This window comes from Crassostrea angulata, chromosome 7 (genome assembly GCF_025612915.1).
Source record: "Crassostrea angulata isolate pt1a10 chromosome 7, ASM2561291v2, whole genome shotgun sequence".
NCBI lineage: Eukaryota > Metazoa > Mollusca > Bivalvia > Ostreida > Ostreidae > Magallana > Magallana angulata.
The window spans coordinates 27,461,795-27,485,810 of NC_069117.1; the positions used below are offsets into that span (position 1 = coordinate 27,461,795).

Sequence of the window (24,016 nt, forward strand, 5' to 3'; positions counted from 1 at the left end):
CCGGTCACTACATGACTATGTAACGATTATATCAGTAATATTACCGACTGACTTTGTGTAAATGACATAAAGATAATAAAACAATGAAAATTAAGCGTTTTATAACAAAATTACAAGTTTCAATTTGGGTACAAAACCTGACGTCACAATACATTTCATTTGAGATCCAAACTAATTTCATTGTTTTTTTGTTTCCTAAACTTTTGTCTTACAAAAATTTCTGTTTGAAAAATGTTTTGTACTTTCAGACAGTGAAATGAGCGCTTAAAAATAAAATACCAGGAAAGCTGACTTGAAGGGAAATTTAAAGTTTCAAAAAATCTTCAAAATCCTAATCCGGGGGGGGGGGGGGGGGGGAGGGGGGGGTTAGACAAAACTCTTAACTATACTTCCCAAAAAAATTTTCTTCCCTACCAAAATTTTTTTAACTACAAATCATGAAATTCCTAATCCGTGTGGGGGGGGGGGGGGGGAAGTAACTTCAATTTGACTCCTCATTTCCTTATTTTCATATCAATTTTTTACTTACTTCCAAAAAAGTGGGGGGGGGGGGGGGGCAACTCCGTTATAATTCATTTTTTAATATGTAAATTTAAAAAAATTGGTTGCTGCGAGAAAAAGTGGGGGGGGGGGGGGGGGGCCCTGATGCTACGTGCCTGTACAGTATTAGTACTATACATTGTACTTTTAAGATTTGTAATTGAAAACTGAGAGACGTCCATCAATGTCTCCCACCCACAGTGTGGATTTGTACAGAGCCACGGACATGGGGTGTTGGACTTCCTTCTCTGTCAGTAAGAACTTCATAAACTCGCCATCAGGACCCAGGAGATGAATTGAGCTGTACGTGACGTCACTGACCAGAAGGTTGCAGTGACTGTCACAGACCACATCAGATAGTAAACATATCTTGGTCGGGTCCTGCCCACGATAGACGGACCTCAGGGCTCCGGAGAAAGTTAAAATAACCAATTCACTTGTATCACCACTAGTCCAGTTCACTACGCAGATATCAGTGTTATAATTCTGTCTGACTTTGTATGGTACAGTAAATAACCTGGTCCGACCGTCTGCGTTGTATTTATACTCGCGGATGACGTCACCATTGGGTGTCACGTGTCTGACCAAACGTCTGTTCTGTGGGCCCAGTTGATATCTATCTCGCTCACTATCCCTCAATGTGACCAGCAGTCCCCCTTCTTTTGAGTAACATATTCCCTCTGGTATTAGTGGACCAGTACTAAATGCTGTCGAGACTGATCCCGTTGTTCCTAGCCGTTCAATGGATTTGCTTCTCTCATTCGTGAAATAAACATCACCATTTTCAGCTACACATACATCGTTTACATTTAGATTCAATTTTTCTCTCTCCTTATTTCTCAAGTTAACTCGTTCAATGTACATGTACTCTGAGGCCAATTCCCCTACAATGTATGTGTCTTCAGTGATTGCCTCTAAGACATATATCGGTTTATATCCATATTGAAATGATTTCTTTTCGATAACCTCAACAGCAATGCTATCTAAATCAAATGTTTGTCCCATCAGAGACTCCAGGGACCCCTCGTCGATCATTCCTTCTCTGTATCTAAGTAGATGACCCCCTCTTTGTATATTACAGTCTCTGATCAGAGTAAGGCTGGCCAAGTTTCTGAGATTGTCCATCAAACTAAAGTCAGACATGGTAGAGTGCCTCTCTTCCAAAAATTTTAAAAGTTCTAATACTTGTTTCTTCTTCATTTCCAAATCTTCTTTTTCCTTACTCGTTTCAAAATTATTACTTCTCAGATTGTCTCTCAATGTTTTCTCGTGGCTCATTTTCAATTCATTAAGTTTAGAAATTACCCTGTCATAATGTTTCTGAAGCTTTGAAACCTCAAAATCACATTGATTTTGGTTTGCTTCTGTTTGTTTGGCTGCGTTCTGTATCTTCTTGTCCATCTCTTTGACATTCGTCTCCCTTATCGTACACAGATACTCCTTTAGCTGCCTTCTCCTTAAGCTAGCTGCTGACGTTATGGTGTTCCAGTCGTGATCTTTGTGTTCTGTTTTGGCACATTTGGAACAAATAAATTCACCGCAATCCTCACATTCTATGTCTATTATTAAATTGTGTTTGTCACACGTTGGGATATGCTCCTGCGGAGATCCCAGTGAATTTTTCGGAGCACTGGCCGCCATGTTTTATTGAAAAGGTTCACAACTTCCTATTTTTATGATAGGTCACATTGTCGAGCGGAAAAGTACGGAAGCTTATTGAGGCCAGTTCAGTAAATTAATTAATTTATATTGCATTAAATCGCAATAGTTATTGCGTTTTAATGCAATCTTTTGCGTTTATTCGCATTGTATTATGCGTTTAAATGCAAAAGATTGCGATAAAACGCAAAAAGTATTGCGATTAAACGCAAAGTGGATTGCGTTTAAACGCAAAGTTTTGCGTTTAAACGCAATGTGCAATGTATTGCGTTTAATCGCAAAAATATTGCATTTAAACGCAAAACAAATATTGCGTTTAAACGCAAAGCTGTTGTTGCGTTTAAACGAAATATATTTTGCGAATAAACGCAAAAGTTTTTGCGATTAAACGCAATAATTTTTGTGATAAAACGCAATAATTTTGCGATTAAATGCAATGATTTTGCGATTAAACGCAATGATTTTTGCGTTAAATCGCAATTTATTCATTTGCTTATGTATACACTTAAGTATATGTACCAAGTGCGTAATTTGATGACAACACTTGACACATCACAAAGACTCAATTTCTGGTTTTCACTTATAATAACTTATAATGAAATAGTAAGTTAAAGCATCAGGCACTTCTAAGCAAACGGATCCTCAAAAAAAGGATCGCGCTATAAATACATACAAGAGAGAGAATATGTATTCGCTTATATTTGTTTCCAAATTCTTCCTTAGAGATGACATGCAAAATGGCAATTGATGGATGCACCAGTGATGTTTGCTTGCCGGATACTTGGTATCTAGACTGTGAGAAACAGTTGAATTGCAAACAACGGAAAAGACTCCTTCGCAAAGAGCATTATGCCAAGGGGCTAGCTGCAGATCTGTAGCTCTCTGGTTGAAAAAATTCGGATAGACAAACCAGAGAGCTACAGTTCCAAGCGTTATAAAAGCCTCCGATTTACGCCGCCGTTTTTGTGTCGCTCGCTTCGGGAATTATATCCGACTTTAAAAACATTCAACCGCCTAAAAAATTGGATTTATTAATTAAACATATAGTTTACCCTAACTCTGCTAACTTTGTTTTCCTTTCAATTGTTCACAACGGCCATCCTTCGCCTTGGAATGTCATCGTTTTAAAAAACTCGCCTTATGACAACCATGTTTACCTAGTAGCGAGATCTCGGGTGCGTCGATTTACCCAAATGGACCCAAATGAACCCAAATGGACCCAAATGGCGATTAAAGTGGAAAACTATTATAATAAAATCCTTATTACTAATATTATCACTTGTTTTAGTCATTTCGTGGGGTTGTTAGCCGTTATTAAGTAAAATAAAGACCCAAATGGCGATTCAAGCGGAAAATAATTATAATAAAATCCTCATAATTTAGGGAAATTTGGAAAAATAAAAGCCGAAGTTCCATAACAATAATTAGAATTATTTTAAAAAGTTGTTTTATTTTTATATAATATATATATTTATATCATTTGAATATAATTACATACATTATATACTTTTACAAATCGAGATAAAATGCTCATCTTTATTTTTCAAAAACAATTTTTAAAGATATACTGAAATAATTTTAATTATTGTTTGAATCGCCATTTGGGTCTTTATTTTTCTTAGTAACGGCTAACAACCCCATGAAATGACTAAAACAAGTGATAATATTAGTAATAAGGATTTTATTATAATTGTTTTCCACTTTAATCTTCATTTGGGTCCATTTGGGTAGATCGACGCACCCGAGATCTCGCTACTAGGTAAACATGGTTGTCATAAGGCGAGTTTTTTTAAAACGATGACATTCCAAGGCGAAGGATGGCCGTTGTGAACCATTGAAAGGAAAACAAAGTTAGCAGAGTTAGGGTAAACTATATGTTTAATTAATAAATCCAATTTTTTAGGCGGTTGAATGCTTTTAAAGTCGGATATAATTCCCGAAGCGAGCGACACAAAAACGGCGGCGTAAATCGGAGGTTTTTACAACGCTTGGAACTGTAGCTCTCTGGTTTGTCTATCCGAATTTTTTCAACCAGAGAGCTACAGATCTGCAGCTAGCCAAGGGGCCTTATTAATAGAGGCATGTCGATTCGTGTGACAAATTAAAACAAATGGAACTTGCACAAACAGTTGCATTGATGGCTATACTATGAAAATTTATTGTCTCAAAGATATTACCGAATTGAATAGGTGATAAAACCTTTTTAAAAAATAAAATCATCTGTCTGAATAGGTGATTCCATCTATTCAAACTCAAAGAGTGATACATGTATCTTTATTTAAATATGTGATATCCCTTGTTTAAATCACAAGATAAATAGGTAATTGATGAGTGATAATTTATTTACTATTCTTATAAATGATATCACTTTTTGAATAGGTGATATCACTAATTCAAATCAGTGATATAACAATTACAATAAATGTCAAATCAGTCCGTCATATTGAATAAACATTATCACTTTCATTTGACAATGATATAATGAAGCATTATGGATGACAGTTATACAGTGTATGTGCGGACTATTTGATTTTATTGAATAATTAAGATTCAATTTATAAGAAACAATATGAAAAACAAATTAGAAATAGAGGAGAGAGCACGACGAGAAAAGCGAGAAATGACTAACATTACGTTTAATAAACAGATTGTCGGATGGTTGTGGCATAACATAAGTATGTCATAAACCTCTTCTTTTTGAAAAAGCCATGTTCAAATTAAAAAACAGTTTTGCAATAAAACGCAATAACTATTGCGTTTAACCCAATACCTTTTGCGATTAAACGCAACGATTGTTGCGTTTAATCGCAAAAACGTTTGCGTTTATTAGCAAAAAATTGCGTTTAAACGCAATATTGCCTTTGCGTTTAAACGCAATAATTTTTTGCTTTTAAACGCAATACTTTTGCGTTTAAATGCAAAACTTTGCTTTTAAATGCAAATCTTTGCGTTAAAATGCAATGTTCTTTGCGTTTAAACGCAATAGCTATTGCGTTTAATCGCAATCTTTTGCGTTTAAACGCAAAACATATTGCGATTTAACGCAAAAGATTGCGATTAAACGCAATAATAATTGCGTTTAAACGCAAAAGAAATTATTAATCTGGCCTCAATGAGCTTCCGTAGAAAAGCAAATAAGTAGCAAATAATAAACAATAGAATTGTAGGGGGTTGCGCTAATATAAAACACTGAAATTTCAATAGCTGATTTTTAAGAGATATCAAAAAACCTTTGAATATTTGAAAATTGGAAAAAAAAACCTTTGCATCTTTTGAACATTTTGGTTGAAATTGATCCAGTAGTTCTGAAAAGGAAGTTAAGAATTGTTGCAGACATACACTTACTAAAAGGCGACTAAGAAAGGTCTTGAAATTTCAGCTCAGGTGAACTTTAAAAAGCCCTTTTGACAAGCATGTACCGGAGACATGTGCTCGGTGAATTCAAGTGGTATATACATGTAAAAATAAATTGAATATATTTATCAGTATTCCTTTCTAAACGGGACTCTTGTATTCATTTTGACCTTCAAATGACCTTCCAGTATGATTAATTTTACCAGTGCGATGCATATATCAATTATACCATTTGCATTTTTGCAATGTATTACTATATGTGATAAAATACGTGTACAACACAAAGTCTTAAAGTCGATAACGAGACATTTTAACGAAGACGAAAAAGTTTTTATTTTTTCTCCGACTTTCAAGGACCTTTTTTGTATTAAACTAGACGTAGACTCCAGACTCTCTTGTAATCCAAGCAGCTAAAAATGCACGAGATGGCTTGCTATCGTCCCATTAGCGTCTGTTTCGGTATAGTGTGCACGTGTCAAATGGAGAAGTTTCAACAAGAGTAGGCTTGAGGTTTCAACAAGTTAATAAGTATGTTTTCCGAACCTACTTTCAAAAATCATAATAGTTGAAGTATGTGTACTTTTTCCATGGTCAATACATTTTTTTCTTATGAACAATAAAAATAAAAGTACGTGCGTGAATTAGTTGACTAACAGATGAATTCAGGTTGCAGACATCCTAAGGCTTGCTTGTCAACGAATGGTCAGTTCGATTTACTTGCGATTGTCAGGCATGAGTTTAATACGGTATATTTTTGTATTTTAAACCAGTTCATAGTCTTAAAGATAAGGGAGTGTTTAATATCGTACGATACACAGCTTTAACATTTCAAGTTCCAACGCAATTATAAACTCACAATATTTGTACATGTATCTTCAACTTTTTAGATGATGAGGGTTTTATTGGCGATCTTATCTTTCTCCTTGATGTTTGAAATTCCGTTAAGCGTCGTTATAAGTGAGTATCCTTTAATTTCCCTCGCTAAGTTTTGTTTCATATGTTGTTATCAGAATCATCGATAACATGCATAATGATCAGCAACTATATTACAATAACTATAGTATCACAATAAAATTAGTGCCTATGAACTTTTAATGTTATTAATGCCTTCCGACGAAGCAATTCTCCTTCAGAAATTACATTAAGATGGCTGAATGGCCGTGGCTTTTTAAAGACATTATTAATCTCTTTTGAAGGAAGAACTTTGTATAAAAATATGGAAAAAATCCTTAATTTTAATATATGATATTAAATGTTTTTCTTTACTGAAAAAGTTTATTTGCTTTAATTTTTAAAAAAGTCTTTTGGTCCCCTGAGTCACTTGGGCGACCTAACACCATTGGCCGTTAACAATTTAACATTTTTTAACTTCTTGAAAATTGCAATGCCAATTGGTACAATTTTTGGTTTAAAGCATTTCTAAGATAAGAGGATTGTGAAAATCATGTCCTTACAATCCCTGTGGCCAAATAAGACTAAATTTTCATCTTTTTATTTACGCCCTCACAATGGAGGAAAACTAAATGCATGGTATCCCTCTACCAAAATTTAAATTTAATGGCCCCTGCATCTGGGGTTCAGACATTGTTTATCAAATGGTGTAGTATATACATGTTTTCCGATATGTCTCGATACCTATACCTATTCCAAATTATGACAATAAATTGTACAATTTCCTGGCATGGTTTTTCAGATGAAGAAAGAGAAAGATACCTTAACTGCGACGTTTACACTCACAGCGCAGACATTCCTACTCAAAATACAATTTGCCACCGTCACTTCACGCAACGAAAATTTTACTGTAGGACATGGCAATGCGAAACTCCGAGATGTCCATTGAGACGGCAAATCCCCCGGGCAAGGGACTGTTCATATTGTCCAAGTAAGTCAATGAATTTTAATATAAGAATACTTGTCCATCTTGTCTTAGTCAATAAACTTTAATTTTGTCCATATTTTTCCAGCCAAGTACCATGTATATAGAATATATTGTCCAAGTCGGCTAACTTCAATATTGCACATATGGCCCAAGTAAAACCAAAGTCAAATGCTCATCTAGTGAGGTCCGTTTCTTTAACAGATACATGTACCCGTTGGGGTAAAATCTACAACACAGGAGATAATTACCGTTGTCAGGATGGGTCGAATTTCTGCCTCTGTATTGAAGGGGAGAACACCATATCTACAAGAATGGCGACCTCAGTTTACAGCATCTGTCGATGATTTATAAAGTTGGTTCCTGTGGGTCAAAGAACTTGCTACATGCATACTTTTTTCAAATTAAAAGAACATCAGTATAAATCTGTTATTCATGGTAGAATGTTTTTCCGCCAAATAGAAAACATCTATAGTTGTACATTTAAAAAGAAAGTACTTAAATGTTTTTGCGTCTACTTACATGTAACTCAATGTAGAAAGGGAAAAGTTCTTTTTGAAACCAAATCATGTATTAATATTGATTAAAAAATGAACAATTGGTTTCATGTGCATATATAACTTTTCTGAAAGAACTGTTCATCTGACGAATTTATTGAGACGTTTAACATTGCATATGACCACTGTTTGTACAGCACTGTCGATCACTGGTTACTGCTTTGCATCAGCTATCAAGATGATGTACTATATAATATAATGTTGATAGAACTGTGTAACAATTACATCTGTTTGGTTGTGGTGGCAGGTCAGCAATGTTCCACGGCCTTTGGGCCAAAGACTTCAGAGATGATTTCAGTTGATGGGAGTCCAATTTGCTCTTTATTTACTGATAATCCAACACGGCGAGTCTGGACGTTCTCTGTCATCAGTTGACATGCTATGTCAGACATCAGCTCTCTGAAAACAGTATTTGAATTAAGCAATTTTATACATCGTTTTCTCCCTTCTTGGTCATCGTAGAGACATTTTAAAATTTTATTTGAAAAGCAACGTCTTATCTGGTAAAGTGAAGGAAACGTTTGAAACCGGACATATCTTCTTGTGCTAACGAATTCCCTTCAAATATGTTTAATATATATATTTAAAAAGATACTTAGATGGTTGGGGCACTACTGTACATGCACGACACTGGTCCATGTTTATTGATAAAACTACAGTAGAGATGATGAGGTCAGTAAAAGGTCGGAGCCCCCCCCCCCCGTGTCACGCAGCTTAAACAGTTGGGGAGTGGGGGATATTCACCGGAGGATGTAGGAGATAATGATTCAAGAGATGCGGATTCGTGAAGGGAGTCAGTTCCACTGGTCCTCTTCTTGGTGCCACGTCTAAGGAATCTCTGAGGTTAATATAAAAAGTTGAAGGTAACCAAAGTCTTTAATTATATAATGTAAAAGGTTAAACAAGCTACATGTATATGTGGAAGATAATGCACATTACTTTACCATGCAATATACATAATTGTTGCTTACCATTACTGCAGGCCTCTTGGTAAGAACAGCTTTTAAAAGCGCTGGCTGACAGTACCTCCGTGGGCTGTAACGAATATAAAGAATTACGAAATTGGTGCAGTAAAAGTTTTGCATTTGGTACTTTAACTTATATAATTATATCTAAAAAGAATATTTATATCGCAAAGCATATTACTGCATTGTATTTGAGGCACTGATTTTATACTGTTACTAATAATCCTAAGCTGCAACATTGATTGATCGACGTCACCCGTTGACATGCCTTGTCAGGCATCTAACTTCTATTTGAATTAGGTTCTTTTACATTTATTTTGCTTTTTACCTAAGAAATAATCGTAAACATTATTGTTTGCAAAAACGTTATTCATCAGCGACTTGCTTGGTAAAGAGAGGGAAAAGTTTAAAACAGAACAAATGAAAGCTTATTTTCTTGTGCTAACGAATTATGGTAAAATATGTTGTAATATAAAAACATATATCAATACTTATAAAGATACAGAAATGGTTTGGGAACTACCGTGCGTCTCCAATTCATTTACATGAACAAAATACGGTGGAGTTGATGTAAACATTAAATTCCTGTCTTCACGACACTTTGATAGCTGAAAGGATTAAAAAATCAAAAAGAAAGTCAAGGCTATTAAATCTCAAAACATTCTCGGGTACAAACTTCCGGTTTACAAATTTTGGTACTGCAGTTATGATGTATAAAATCCGAGATTCCTCCGACTCTTGCCTCCGCCATTTACGAATTAATTCATGTTTGCAGTTATATAGGGTTAACAGTCGGAAGTGTCTCGGATTAGGGTTTACACTCCAAAATGAAGACTAAAATGCAAACATGATATCCGTCCCCTGGCAGGTCCATCTTCAAGCTATGGGACTCGGTGACCGTCAATACGTTAATGTATGTTTTTATCATTACACTAGAAAAAAATATAGCAACCATGAGTTTGCCTACTGGAGGTTTGTGATATCTTTCCTCAATAACATGATGTTTCATCTGATTTTTGTTTAAATTATTTCCATGTGGACGATGTCAGGGATCGGCCTTTTTAATGAAAATGGTAAATATTTAGTAAACGTAGTTACGCCACGGTACCTAGTAACAGTCTGGCTTCAGCGCCTATTTTTTTTCCCCAAGAGATAAGCTAGACATGTTAAAAAGCAATGACACGTCATTTTATTGATAACTTATTATTACCCTCGTTCTCTCATTTATTTGTTCTACATATCATTTCTGACACCTTTCTAAGAACTTTTATTGTCTCTAATAATTGTTTTAAAAACGACATCAAGATGACAATTCGTGTTAAGCTATACAAATAAGTTTATTCTTTACGACTAAGTAAACCAATTTTTGATTTTGAATCCGATTACCTTCGTTCTAGCTGCAGGTCTGTAGCTAGAATGAAGGTAACACGACCAGGTCGTCCATCCAAATTTTTTCAGACGGGGAGCTACAGACCTGCAGCTACCTTCGTTCCGGTCCGTGTACCGGTTCACAATTGTCATCCCTAATTCATTAAACAAAAATTATATATTCTTATATATACCAAATACCTACATACCAGATACTGTGAATCAGTAGCATTACTTTCTGTGTTAATTCATGTTATACTTACACGAATACCGGGCCTTTTGCACAATGTGTGTGGACAACCATCTACTCGTGTACCAGCAAAACTACCCGTAAAAAGGCACAGTCCTCTTCATTTCTTATGCTTTAGTATTTTTATTAACAATTTTGCAGATGATTGTACATCGGGATACCATATCGAGAATGAAGTATACACAATTTGTATATTTTCCTCAAGGATTAAGCCACACACTGCCTTATTTTACAACATAGCCAAATACCGTGTTCACAATCCCTGTCTGTACAGATCTTACGGTCATATGATCTTACGTCGTGAACCTAGTGAGCACAATTAATGTGCTCTGCTCTCCTAAACAGAGTCCATTGATTTGATCGATGACGATTACTTACAGCACGAGTTCTTTTAAATGGGCAGTGTAAATTGAATATTACGGGACCAATCAATGCTCGAAAGTAACTGTTCATCTATTAAAAAGTCACTAATAAGCATTTGTAGTCGATAGGTGAACACTACTCATTAGGCTAGAGAGACCCCGATCGGTGAACACTACTCATTAGGCTAGAGAGACCCCGATCGGTGAACACTACTCCCTAGGCTAGGGGCACCTCGACTAGGCTAGGGACATCTCGATCTGTGAACACTGCTCACTAAGCTAGAGAGACCCCGATCGGTGAACACTGCTCACGATGCTAGAGAGACCCCGATCGGTGAACACTACTCACTAGGCTAGGGGCACCTCGACTAGGCTAGGGACACCTCGATCTTTGAACACTGCTCACTAAGCTAGAGAGATCCCGATCGGTAAACACTGCTCACTAGGCTAGAGAGACCCCGATCGGTGAATACTGCTCACTAGGCTAGGGACACCTCGATCTTTGAACACTGCTCACTAGGCTAGAGAGACTCCAATCGGTGAACACTGCTCACTAGGCTAGAGAGACCCCGATCGGTGAACACTGCTCACTAGGCTAGGGACACCTCGATCGTGAACACTATTCACTATGCTAGGGACAGCCAGATCGGTTAACACTGCTCACTAGGCTAGAGAGACCCCGATCGGTGAACACTACTCTCTAGGCAAGGGGCACCTCGATCGGTGAGCACCACTCAATATGCTGGGGACAGTCAGATCAGCGAACACTACTCACTTGGCTAGAATCAAACAATCATTACACAAATCAGTGTACAGTTATATGATAACACAATTTAAAATTGTTTAATCAGTGCTTGATGATTCCTGATATATATGCAGAAGACAATGTACATGTATTGGGCAAATTTTACTATTTGGATCTTAAAACACGTCCATTTTCAGTACTATACCAGCAATCTAGTAGTAAACAAATATTTACTTATATTCTAAAGTAACTTATTTTGGCCGAAAATGCAGCACTAGGTTCGGTTTATATATTGAATGCCCATTTACTGTAGTACATGTAAAACTGTAAAAATGCATGCCCAATAACAAATATTTGTGAGTGTTTGTTACGGTATAATTACTATTATAGAATATTTAAACGTTTATAAATGAGCAATGAAGTAAAGTTAATATGTTATGTATGTGTTTTCATAAGGGTCCATAGGAGCAATGTTCAGTGTGTAAATGAGTCCCGTTAGAAGACAGTACACACAGTATATGTACTACATTAAAGTAAGAAGTACATGTATGTGGTTCACCCTACGCAAGCTTAGTTCCGATTTCTCTGTTATACCATATACACCTGCTTTGATTCCAATGTCCATGTTTATGTCTTCGTATATATAAATTAAGGTAAGACACCAGATAAATATGTATATCATAAAGTATAATTATACATGGGCGGATCCAGACATTTTTTAAAAGTGGGGGTCCATCGGTTATTGAGTTTGCCGAAGGTGGCGGGAGGGGGGGGGGGTCCCGAAGCATAATTTTGGTTGGTTTATAATTTAATCTAAAGATTGTCTTTTTTCTTTATTTTGCAGGGGGGGGGGGTGGGGGTGGACCCCCCCCCCCCCCGACCCCCTCTAGATCTGCGCATGTTATAATTTCCCGGCTAGACAACAGATGCGCCGCGCCGGTAGTATTCAATAAACTGTTAACTGGTAAATTATACACTTTCCACGACACTCTTCGAATCTCAAGGAACAAACGTGTTTGACAAATTCTTAGCCCTTTAATCATTTGTCTTCTCTCCCAGAAATGAACTAAAACGTTACCAAATTATTGGATGAATCACATCAATGGAGTATTGAAGTAACTGAAGAAATAGCACACAAACAATAACATTTTATTAACCAATTTGACAAATCTAATATTGATATTGTTATGAAATTGGTAAAGGTCTGTACTGATAACCAGTGCTTGTATTTTTAAGGTTTACTAGTACTTATAAACCAGATTTGTAGCTCACTGGTCGGAAAAAAATTGATGGACGCACAGTCAATTTTAGCATTACAAGTAATCGTAATGTAATGCATTACTTCCAAAATTCTAGTGTAATGCTGGCATTACTTTGCTTTTCTATGCATGTTCATATGTAAAATCGTCATGAATTGAATAACTGAAATTGTATTTGATTAAAAATTGTATTAAAGAAGAAAAATAGCAAAAATGAATGCACTAAAAAGAATGCACTGTCCAACCATAATCCGTGATCTCTTGAAGCTTAAAAATTACTTCCAATATTATAACCCATTTGAAAATAATTAATTTTACCCCCCCCCCCCGCCTCTCTCTCTCTCTCTCTCTCTCTCTCTCTCTCTCTCTCTCTCTCTCTCTCTCTCTCTCTCTCTCTCTCTCTGTATATTCGCCCCAAGCCTGATCAGAGCTACATGTACAGTGCCACCCAGTAAAAAAGATTGTTTATTTATTGCGCAAAAAGTGCGCTGCATCTCCATTATTTCTCTGTACATTTCAAAATATCACTAACCGTGTGTTCTAAATATATTCTTTGAATACTCTTGTTGTTTTGTTGTTTGAATTGTAAATATACACTAATTCTGGTAGATGTTCTGTCCATTTCCGTTTCTGTTCTGGTGATAAGGTTTTTAACAAATTATGCATAGTTCTGTTATATCTTTCAACTTGTCCATTTCCTTCCGGATGATATGGGGTGGTTCTACTTTTGGAAACATGGTACATATCACAAAGTTCTTTGACGATGGAACTCTCAAAGTTTCTCCCTTGATACATACTCGTTTGTTACACATATTTCACTATTTCAAAAACCACCAAAAAAAAAACAACAACATCAAAAAACAAAACATGTACTTGACTTGCCAGACCTAGATATAGGTCTACATATAACATTTCTATGTTCCAAATACGCTTCCGTAATTATCATCAGATCGGTCGCACCCATTGTTCCGTGTACAAGTTACTATCAAAGGCTAACTTTTTAAAGTACAACCTAACACAACACAAACATGGCAGACGATCTCCGGAGCAGGTGATAATGAATCTTTATTATTACGATTATTAATCAATGTAGTTCAATGAATTATATGTATTTCCATGTATCGTTATGATATTGATCAATAAAAAAATTAGCATAATCGACAGAAGTGAAATTTTAACACATACTAGATTTTTTTACTGTTTACCAACGAGGAATTTCGGGTTACAGCTAATATTGTCAACTGTTTACTTATCAAAATTTCACGTGGCAAGGTGAAATATATATCCATTTTAAATATAAACACATCACGCATTTAAAGGCTCAGTGATAGATATTCAGAAGCCTGTGGTTTGGTAAATTATTAGAAAGAATTGAGTAGGAAATGATACACACATGAAAAGGAAAGTTGTATGCCTTAATTTTATGATTAAAGCTTAGCAATATTCATAAATAGGTACATGTAAGAGTCGGCACCCTTCAATTTTTTTTTACCTGATTGCACACCTCTAACTGAATTAAACTCATGTCCAGTGTGTAGTAATCCTTTATGCGTCTTAGGTTTTAAACTATTCAGTCAAGTGAAGTCATACCCAAACAGACTAATGATCCATTGGTCCGGTGGTTAACAATGATACTTGGGTTGTGAATGTTAAAGATAATCTGTTTAGGTTAGGTTTTGATATAATCACAATAATTAAGAAATCATGAGATAAATGAATGCAGAATACTTGATAATATAATGTCATCTTCAGTAAGTTTTCCAAAGAGGTCCCTATATCAACATTTGATAGAAAATTTCTGTTTACATGCAACATTATTTTTTAAAAAACAATTAATTAGATTGACAAAGGACTATGTGTGGTTTTATGCATATTTTGCCCCCAAAATTAAAGTTGTATAAAGCACATTAAAATGATTTTTTTTTATATTCATGAAAAAAAAGATGAATATTTGCTGGATTGATATTATTAACCACTCTGAGTGATAATAGATTTAACCTGCTTGCCATTATTGACAATATGCTCTTTTTAATATTCTTAGAATTATGAAGGACGAGGCTCATACAAACAGTGTGATGAAGACCATGATCCTCTTCAGCTTGGCCATGATTTTCTTCCCTGTCTTTTTGTATTTCTTCTCCAAAGCTGTGATATTTGAAGGTGGGTTGATGCAATCAAACAGATCTAAACAGGTCACTGAGGTACATTGTATCTTACAAATGCCTGCATGCACCATGTACATGTGTAATTCAATTTGTATAACCTCCTTTAAAAAATCAAATTCAGTATAGTACTATCTACATACTATTGTAGAATCTACTTTTAAAAATCAAATTTATTGCAGAGCTACATGTATCTTGGTCAATTGTAGTGTACCATGATTAATTAAAAAAAAATGTAATTTTGTAAAATGCCTCCACAAGTAAGAGTTGTTGCTTTGTTATATACTAAGGAAATACATGTACTAGCTTTAGTATTTTTCACATGATTCTGATTTTGTGTAATGTATTTCAGGAACTATGGGAATATCCAGCCAAGACAGCTCTTTCTATTCAGCTTTTGTAGCCATAGGAGCAGTGCACATTATTCTCGGACTCTTTCTGTATGCAGCCTTTACAGAAGATACGTCAAAACCGACAGACTTGAAGGCAGAATAGTGTCCAGTGTTATGCAATATTTTAAATTTGGGTTAGGTATGATACATGAATTGTATGTAAAAGCACTATTGATTAATGTGTAGAAATTTATGTACATGGAAGTAGATTTGAGAGTTTTTATGTTTGATAGTCAGTGTGTAGGCTAGGAAAGGAGAGGAATGCTTGACGAATTTTAGTCCCAATTAAGAGTGCAAAGATGATGATGAGTGATCCTTGTCAAATTTATGTACGTTTATGTTTGGTTTAGTTCTAATTTCATTCATCACACTTTGTGCAGAATGATTAGATAATTGCAAAGGCTAGTTTGTTAATTTTGTCGTAGGTTTTTATACATGTATGTTGTTGAACTGAAATATCAGAAATGAAGTGTAAAATATTTTCTGCTCTCTCAAGAACCACATACTGTTATCTTTTTTTATTTCATGAACAAACTTATTTTTTAGTAACCCGTGTAAAAATATTTTGTATTTATAATAATTTAATAATAAAAAAACAAGTACAATTTTGTTTATATACTTTATGAATAAATGTGGATGTTTCTGCATGTTATTATTAATTATGAAGCAAATCCATACTGGAAACAATAAGCATGTATGTAGTTGTTAAATAAAGAATATATCACATAGATTTTATGTATGTTGACATGGCAGTTATGCAATATTCAGTATATTATGATCCTGTATATGTAGAACCATTTTAACAAGACCTTGGACTTGCAGTAGGACGTGGCTATCTATTTCTTGCGTCAAAACAAGTAAACAATGACGCGGTTTCAAGCGAAATATGCACTGAATTGCCTTGTCTTGGCTCAAAAGCCAGACAAATCTTGTCAATCGCAGAGAGCCATGGCTGATAGTGAAATAGACAGGCCTACATCACATTGCTGTTTATCACAACTACCCAAAGTCCAAGCTCTTGTTAAAATGATTCTATTTGTGATGTACCATAATTACATTCCACAAATAAAATCATTATCAGATTATTGGTTGGTTGTCCTTTTATATGCTATTTTTAAAAAATCCTTGCAGCACAAGTTCATCGTATGCTGAATATAAACTGTCTTTATTTGCTATCCTTGTTTCAGAGCCAGTAAAGAAAACAATGAAAATAGGAATTTGACTTAATCTGAGCAGTAACGTAAAGAGGGTATAATATACTAGTACTATATGCCCCCTTCCCCAATTTTGCTAAGATTGAGTCGATCTGTGTTATGAAACGTTATCGGATTTATAAGAAATAATCAAGAAAACAGTCATTTGTTGAGAATATTTGCTCATGACTAAACAGTTCACTACTTGAGGTTGGCATAAAAGACACGTAAATGTACATGTACATGTAGCATCTTTTTTTTTAAGGGTGGGGCCCAAAAAGTGTGGAGGGGGGGGGCAACTCAATATGAATTTAATTTTTTGTTTGTTCATAAAAAAAAACTGTTTGCTAAAAAAATGTGCCCTCACCCCAACCCCTCCAATGCTACGTGTCTGCATAAATGTCGCAAATAACACGGGATTTATCATGCCATCATCAACGGATCAACATTTAGTATTCATGTAGCGGTATCCTGTTAAAACTCGATGCCCCGACTTGTCAGCTGTTAATACATTTTGAAGTGACATTGATGTTAACTATGCTACTATGGCGAGGTAAATATCCGACACATTGGAATTGTGACTAGGGGAACACTATATTTACATTACCAGCAACTACATTCCTCGTAGACATGTAGAACAACTGTAGAATAAGATAAAAATTATATCGCCCATAAACATGATAACTGCACAGTATATATAATGTACATGAAATTATGCCATGGGCACCTAAAATAATGTGAACTAAAATATAGCATGTCTATACATGTATGTCTAAAAATTATTTGTGTACAAGCTTAACTTTACATTAACTTTCAATGGAGATGTCTAGATATTCTACACATCAATAAACTGCATGCTTTATTCTTAGAATATTTTTGAATTTTTTTCCAGATATTTACAACAAGGAGCTTCAGTGATGGTGTAATTCTCAATATTTGATGTCATATATCAAACTCTTGAAGATGGCAGTACTCCGAAATGGTTTACAGTTTTCAAGATTATGCTCTTTAAACAAAACAAAACTATTGCCAGAATTGACAGTTACAAGATGTAAGTTCTTCCACTCCAACAACAGACTCTGTTTCCTCAGTGATGGAAGGAATAATGTTATATTTACCAAATATGTTAGAAACAATAAAGACAAACTATATTTCCAATGCTCTTCTTCACTGCAGACAGAGTCTGCAGAAAAAGGTCCAATAAAGGAACCTGATGCATATGTGCAAAGTATTTATGATGGACTAAAAAATCATGATAGAGGGAGTTTAGCCAGAGCTATAACTCTGATAGAAACAAGTAATCCTACAAAGAAAGTCCAAGCTAAAGCACTTCTAAATTTGATTCTTCATGATGAAAAGGCTAATGAAGTTCACTCTTTGAAAGGTCCCAAAACTTTTAGAGTGGGTAAGTTAAGGTAACTGTTCTTTGACATGTTACCCACATCCTTTTTTCATGAAATTATCTTAATAAATGCATGCAAAATATTTATATGTAAATTGAAGTACATGGTATTGTACAAATTAAAGTATATGTAATACATAACGAAAAAGTAACAAATGTTGATCAATAGAAATATGGATTTTTGGATATTTTTTTACTCATTCATAGAAAAAGATAACTTCAATCTTCTCTTTCATGTAAGTAATGTTAGATAAAATCTAAATTCTCATAGAAATATATTTTTCCGTCTTTCAGGACTTTCTGGACCACCAGGAGCTGGAAAGAGTACCTTTATTGAGACATTTGGAAAGTTTCTTACAGAGCAGGATCATAAAGTGGCAGTCCTGGCAGTAGATCCATCATCATCCCGGACCGGCGGTATGATTGATTTTAAATCATGATTAATTCAACCCTTTTAAAAGATATCTTCATAAGGTAATTTAAAATTTTGTAATAAAACCACAGTTGCTTATGAATGAAAACCAGTATTTGCAATTTTTCTAGTAAACAATTGTTGGAGAAATGAATTCAAACACAAAACATTTAACTCCTTTCATGAAACTCAATGACTGAGAAAATCCCACTTTCTGTGTTGTTCACATAATTGTACTAATCTTTTATATATGTAGGATCACTTCTGGGTGATAAAACCAGAATGCCGGAACTGTCCCGGGACATGAATGCCTTTATTCGCGCCTCCCCATCCCGCGGAACTCTTGGAGGTGTTACCAGGACAACCAATGAAGCTATTTTAGTTTGTGAAGCTGCAGGATATGACATTATTCTAATAGAAACTATTGGTTAGTTAAACATAGGTTCTACATTTACATGTATGTAAACAGTAAAGATGTTTAGATTTTGTTTCTCCATTTTGATGAAATATTCACTTGTATTTGGTGGTAACATGATAACAAAATAATAGAAATCCATTTTATAAACATTGAAGTACTGGTAGTATAAGTACTGTGGTTGCATTATAGTTTGTCAGTGTTAAGGTTTGCTGATTAAGTAAAATTCAGTTTCTGGGATATGTGAATTCTTGGACAATGGTCATTCAAATATGATTTCCCTCCATGATTTTCGTAGAAACAACCAAATTTGTTGATCAATTTAAACAATGAAATCCTTAAATATGTGTGTTCAGTGAATATAATACTGAGTTGGGACTACATAACAACCCACTGTTAGTTGTGTGAATCACTTGGCAGACCTCGGCCAATTCGTTTGATGTAGGTTAAGGAATTGGCTGAGGTTTGCCAAATTTTATGTGAATGACCAGCCATCCGTGTGTATTGTTGGATGTTATTTTTCATAATTATTTATCAGTATTGTTGGATGTTATTTATCACTAGGTGTGGGTCAGACTGAGTTCATGGTGGCTGACATGGTGGACATGTTTTGTTTGCTGATTCCACCTGCCGGAGGAGATGAACTTCAAGGTTTGTAAAACGCAGTGCACGTACAGCAGTCAGATAGTCTGTCGTTAAACGTACACTCTATGGCTGTATTTATGTATGTTTGAGAACTCTAACTAAAAGTCATATTGAAATCCATTTACTACCACAAGCAAATGTTATCTCCCTTATTGTGCATATGTTGATTTCTCAACACAGATCAAATTTCAGTATGTTAAGTAGATTTAGAAAAGTTATTTAATACTTCCTAAATATGGTCAATATTTTGAATGGTCATGTAGTGACCAGAAGAAGTATATTGATAGCTAGAACTGTAAATTTTATGGCCAACTTTATGTAGCCTTTTCTCAGAAGTGTAGTATACGAACTACTGCCTTTGTATACTGTTGTATGCAAGAAAATATTACCCATTTTCAATTGATTCTTGTAATATATGGTAAGGAATGTTTATTAAATTTTAAAAGATAATGTTGCAGATTATTTTTAGCAGTGAAAGTTCTACCAATTGTTTAGCTCTTTGTTTTACATGCAATTCTCAATAACCCTTCAAATTATGATTGTACATTTACAAGTATGCATTTTTGAACAGGAATAAAGAAAGGTATTGTGGAGGTTGCTGATCTGGTTGCAGTCAATAAATGTGACGGGGATTTAGTGAGTGCTGCTCGAATTATTCAGGGAGAATACATGAGTGCCCTTAAGTTCATTAGAAAAGTCAACCTGAACTGGAGCCCACAGGTAGATATCTGGGTCATTATTACTGTAAACGTATTATATTTGGCGTGTACGATATTTGGCGGAAATTAGTTTTTGAACAAGTTGGCGTGGATTTGCATTAGTTTTTCCTGAATGTGACTATTCTTATACATTTAGGCATAGCATTTAGCAATGTACTTGATTTAGCGGAAGCATCGTTCCGCCAAAAGCACTAAATATAATACACAGCCAAATGTGGTACGTTTACAGTATATGTTTCTTTGCTTTTTGGGAGAGGGTTTATATTGGCTTTACACTTGTTGCACAATCCTGTGGAGCTATTATTTAGTAAAATGTGATGAAATAGAAATTTTTGTGAGTATTTTATGGATGCATCCTAAAGCTATACAAGCTAAAATTTACGTCAATTTTGAATGACGATGAAAGCGCATGTTTTTGTATGCTTATGAAAGTTTCCATTATTCTATAAATCAAAATGATGATTTCCCTCTCGTTTCAAAGAAATAGAATTTTAATCGTTTATTTTCCTGTCAGGAAAGTAATGCCTTTTCATAAATGTTGATGAAGGAAGAGCGAAATTGACTTCAATGCACATGTCTGCTGAAAATCAGATAGCCATTATTAATTGCTAAATTACATATCGGTCACAATTTGGTATATATGTTTAATAGTACATGTAGTTGATTTGAAATACGAGTCCCGGGGCCATCGTATTTTTTTCTTAGTTTCTAAATTGTTCATAAGTTTTAAAATTATTATTTTGAAAAATTTAAAGACTCTAAAAGGAAGGCTCTTATTATTTAAGTCCCTGTTATTTCAATTTTTTATGCAAAATAACAATTGACATACTCATCTTATAGGTTCTAAGAATTTCATCCATTACAAAAGAGGGGATCCCAGAACTGTGGAAAAATATGTGTGAATTCAGAGAAACCATGTCAAAGACCGGTGACCTGGAACGAAAGCGAGCCGATCAGAAAAAAATCTGGATGTGGAACTATATTAAGGACAACATTATGGACCTGTTCCGCTCTCACCCTGTAGTTAGGGAGAAGATCTCAGTGATGGAGGACCGAGTGTCACATGGGGTGCTTACCCCGGGGGAAGCGGCGGACATGTTGATGAGGGACTTTATGAAAGACTGAATGTTTTTAAGATATGATATATTAATGATAGTTATATATATTTTGTTTTATGAGTCTTAAAGCAATTCCAGTTTGTTTGGAGTGTTGAATTTGGATGCTGCTCTGTGTGTTTGTCATATTATGCCAGCAGTCAAGAACTATAATTAACTCAATAGTTGCATGGCTATGTACATATATATACCTACAATTTGAAATAATAATACATTGTATTGGTTTTTATTTTAAAATGTACATTTATATCAGTTCAGAGAGCTGTGTTGTGCTAATCCCGCACTGTGTGTGGAGTTTTTAAACTGAAAAATATTGACACACATTATTTAAACACAGAGATAGGTGTTCGAAGTGTTGTCTAATTTCATTTGAAGAAAGGAACAGTCATATATCAAAGGTTCAAGTTAGCTTTTCTGATTGCCTGTTGTCTATCCTTCTGTCTGTCTTGTAACAATTTTCATGGATTTTATTTCATCTCTAGAACCAGCGGGCCAAATTTAAACAAATTTAGTACATAGAATTAAGCATGAAACCCCTTTTAAAGGGGAGATAATTATGAAACAGTGAAGATACATGTTGTAGGCGTGTGACATAAAAAACCCTCTTCTCGACAGCCATTGCTACAGAAATGCAAATATTTGAAGATATTAATTTGTTGAAACTCTGACCCCAGCCCAATACTCGAGCTCAAAGAGAAGTTAAATGTTTACCATTGGAATATAGAGGAAAAATATTTTATTAAAATGTTCTTCTCAAGAACTGCATTAATCCTACAACCCCCTTGATCTTCATTTTCTCACAAACTTCCGCAATATAATATTTTTTTCATCTGCATTAGGTTACAAAGCCTCGACATTAGAGACATTTATAATTGCATCTATTCTTAGACGGTTCTGTCCCAATTTTCAGTATGCCAATAACATGCAAAAAGTAATTAATTGCAGACATGACAGTGCAGTTTTCATATCATCCATCAATGGTTTATGAATGATAATACGATGATAATACGTGACGGAATGGCCATTCTGTTTTTTGGGTTGCCGTACGGAAATGATAAAAACTTTGATCGTCGTGGGGAAGGAGGTGGGGGTGGTAATCGAGTTACAGATTTCTGTGTCCTCAGTGTCTTAAAAGAACTGCGAATCGAAAATCACACAAAAGCGGCATTTTATAGAAAACCGCGTACAATACTTGGGGCACCACTTCTCTTTTATAAACTATATATATACATGTAGCTTTTTTTTCAATAAGATAAAAGGTAAACGTCTTCGCATGAACTACATCATTAATAATTCTGCTGGCAAATGAATTAATTGAAAGTTCATAAGAATCTGACGGTCATTATTTAAAACTTGTATACGTTTAAATACTCAGAATTTTAATCCATGATCGACTCTTGATTTGTCAACGCTACATGCACGTTGTAAAGCAAACTGACGACGTATACATTTTATTACGGACGTCAATGATAGCAGCCGAGGAGATAAGTTAGCTCGAAATATGATTTTTTTTTTAATTTGTTGTCTGATTTTAAGAAAACACACCAGCAACAAAAAAAGAGTTTAAAATGCACCTGTCGGTCATATATTAAATTGGTATATTTCAAAACACCTGCTTTTACTCCAAATAATGTTGACTTTTGATGTCAAAATGTATGCATGTTTTAAATGCTTATGAAAAATGATTACTCCTTAATTGAAAATTGTTTTTTACCAGTTTATCATTTTTCAGTCATATCAAGTTTTGATGTGCATTTTCAACCCATGGCTATATACAGAGTGTGAACGGCGTGATGTACAAGTGCACATCTTGGCACTTGAATAATGATTATGAAAAAGATACATTATGCAAGGCCCAGTTTTTCGAAAGGTGTGTAATGTATAGTGAAGATACACTTTCAAATGTATCCAACATTTCACTTTTTGCAGATACATAGCATAAGTGTGGAAGGGGGCTCCCCCTTTTTTCTCAGCAGACGTTTTCCTTAAATTTACATGTACACAAAATGTTTTGAAATGTCATGGAGTCCCCCCCCCCCCTCCCCCACTTCTCTTTTTTGGGAGCATGTAATAATTGTGTAATGTAATTTTGGAAATGGAAATAAGGAATTTAACAGTGAAATTGAAGTTATCAGGAATGATACTCACTCTCCCCCTTTTATCCCCTTTTTATGAGGCTGTCTTCTCCCCCACTTTCAAAAACAATACTACGTGCCTGATTTGTTTTCTTTTTTTGACCCGATAAGAATGAATTTTTTAAAGTATTTTGAAACTGTCCGAGTTCTGATAACGATTGACTCACCCAGAATAAATCATATTTAAAACAGGATATTCGTTTTCACGTTTCCTAAATTAACAGCATAAGACCATAAACTAACAAGATGCAAAATTCATGTTCCCATAACCATTTCACTTGACGATGTCCTTGTTTACGCCTTTTTTAGCTCACCTGAGCTAAAAGCTCAGGTAAGCTTTTCTGATCACTTTTTGTGAGGCGTCTGTCTGTCTTTAAACTTTTTACATTTTCGATTTCTTCTCCAGAACCACTTAGTCAATTTCAAATAACTTGACACAAAGCATCATTGAGTGTAGGGAATTCTAGTTTTTGAAAACGAAGGACCGCTCC

At 35.0% G+C, this 24,016-nt stretch overlaps 3 protein-coding genes and 2 long non-coding RNA genes across 6 annotated transcripts; 3 read left to right on the plus strand and 2 right to left on the minus strand.

Annotated features, from left to right (window-relative positions):
• Nucleotides 1–647: 647 nt before the first annotated feature.
• On the minus strand, nt 648–2,181 carry LOC128155634 (uncharacterized). Its single transcript, XM_052817445.1, has one exon. It carries the CDS (start codon nt 2,179–2,181, stop codon nt 688–690), a length of 1,494 nt encoding a protein of 497 aa, XP_052673405.1. The 3' UTR covers nt 648–687.
• A 3,923-nt stretch (nt 2,182–6,104) lies between these two features.
• Nucleotides 6,105–8,032, plus strand: LOC128155766 (uncharacterized). Of its 2 annotated transcripts, none has more exons than XR_008239640.1 (4): nt 6,105–6,255; nt 6,441–6,510; nt 7,247–7,435; nt 7,634–8,032. It is a non-coding gene; the product is annotated as an uncharacterized LOC128155766 (long non-coding RNA). The 2 variants fall into 2 exon arrangements; XR_008239641.1 differs by having other exon boundaries at nt 6,183–6,299.
• Nucleotides 8,033–8,061: 29 nt separating this feature from the next.
• Nucleotides 8,062–10,973, minus strand: LOC128155767 (uncharacterized). The gene is made up of 4 exons (XR_008239642.1): nt 10,583–10,973; nt 8,958–9,021; nt 8,731–8,824; nt 8,062–8,385 (listed from the first exon to the last, which is right to left on the minus strand). It is a non-coding gene; the product is annotated as an uncharacterized LOC128155767 (long non-coding RNA).
• Nucleotides 10,974–13,902: 2,929 nt separating this feature from the next.
• On the plus strand, nt 13,903–16,572 carry LOC128155318 (vacuolar ATPase assembly integral membrane protein VMA21-like). The gene is made up of 3 exons (XM_052816961.1): nt 13,903–13,986; nt 14,977–15,095; nt 15,450–16,572. The coding sequence occupies exons 1-3, from the start codon at nt 13,964–13,966 to the stop codon at nt 15,590–15,592; spliced, it is 285 nt and encodes a 94-aa protein (XP_052672921.1). The 5' UTR covers nt 13,903–13,963; the 3' UTR covers nt 15,593–16,572.
• Nucleotides 16,573–17,132: 560 nt separating this feature from the next.
• Nucleotides 17,133–21,736, plus strand: LOC128155231 (methylmalonic aciduria type A protein, mitochondrial-like). Its single transcript, XM_052816838.1, has 7 exons — nt 17,133–17,235; nt 17,575–18,087; nt 18,379–18,501; nt 18,753–18,923; nt 19,476–19,562; nt 20,128–20,276; nt 21,116–21,736. Exons 2-7 carry the CDS (start codon nt 17,622–17,624, stop codon nt 21,398–21,400), a joined length of 1,281 nt encoding a protein of 426 aa, XP_052672798.1. The 5' UTR covers nt 17,133–17,235; nt 17,575–17,621; the 3' UTR covers nt 21,401–21,736.
• Nucleotides 21,737–24,016: the final 2,280 nt, after the last annotated feature.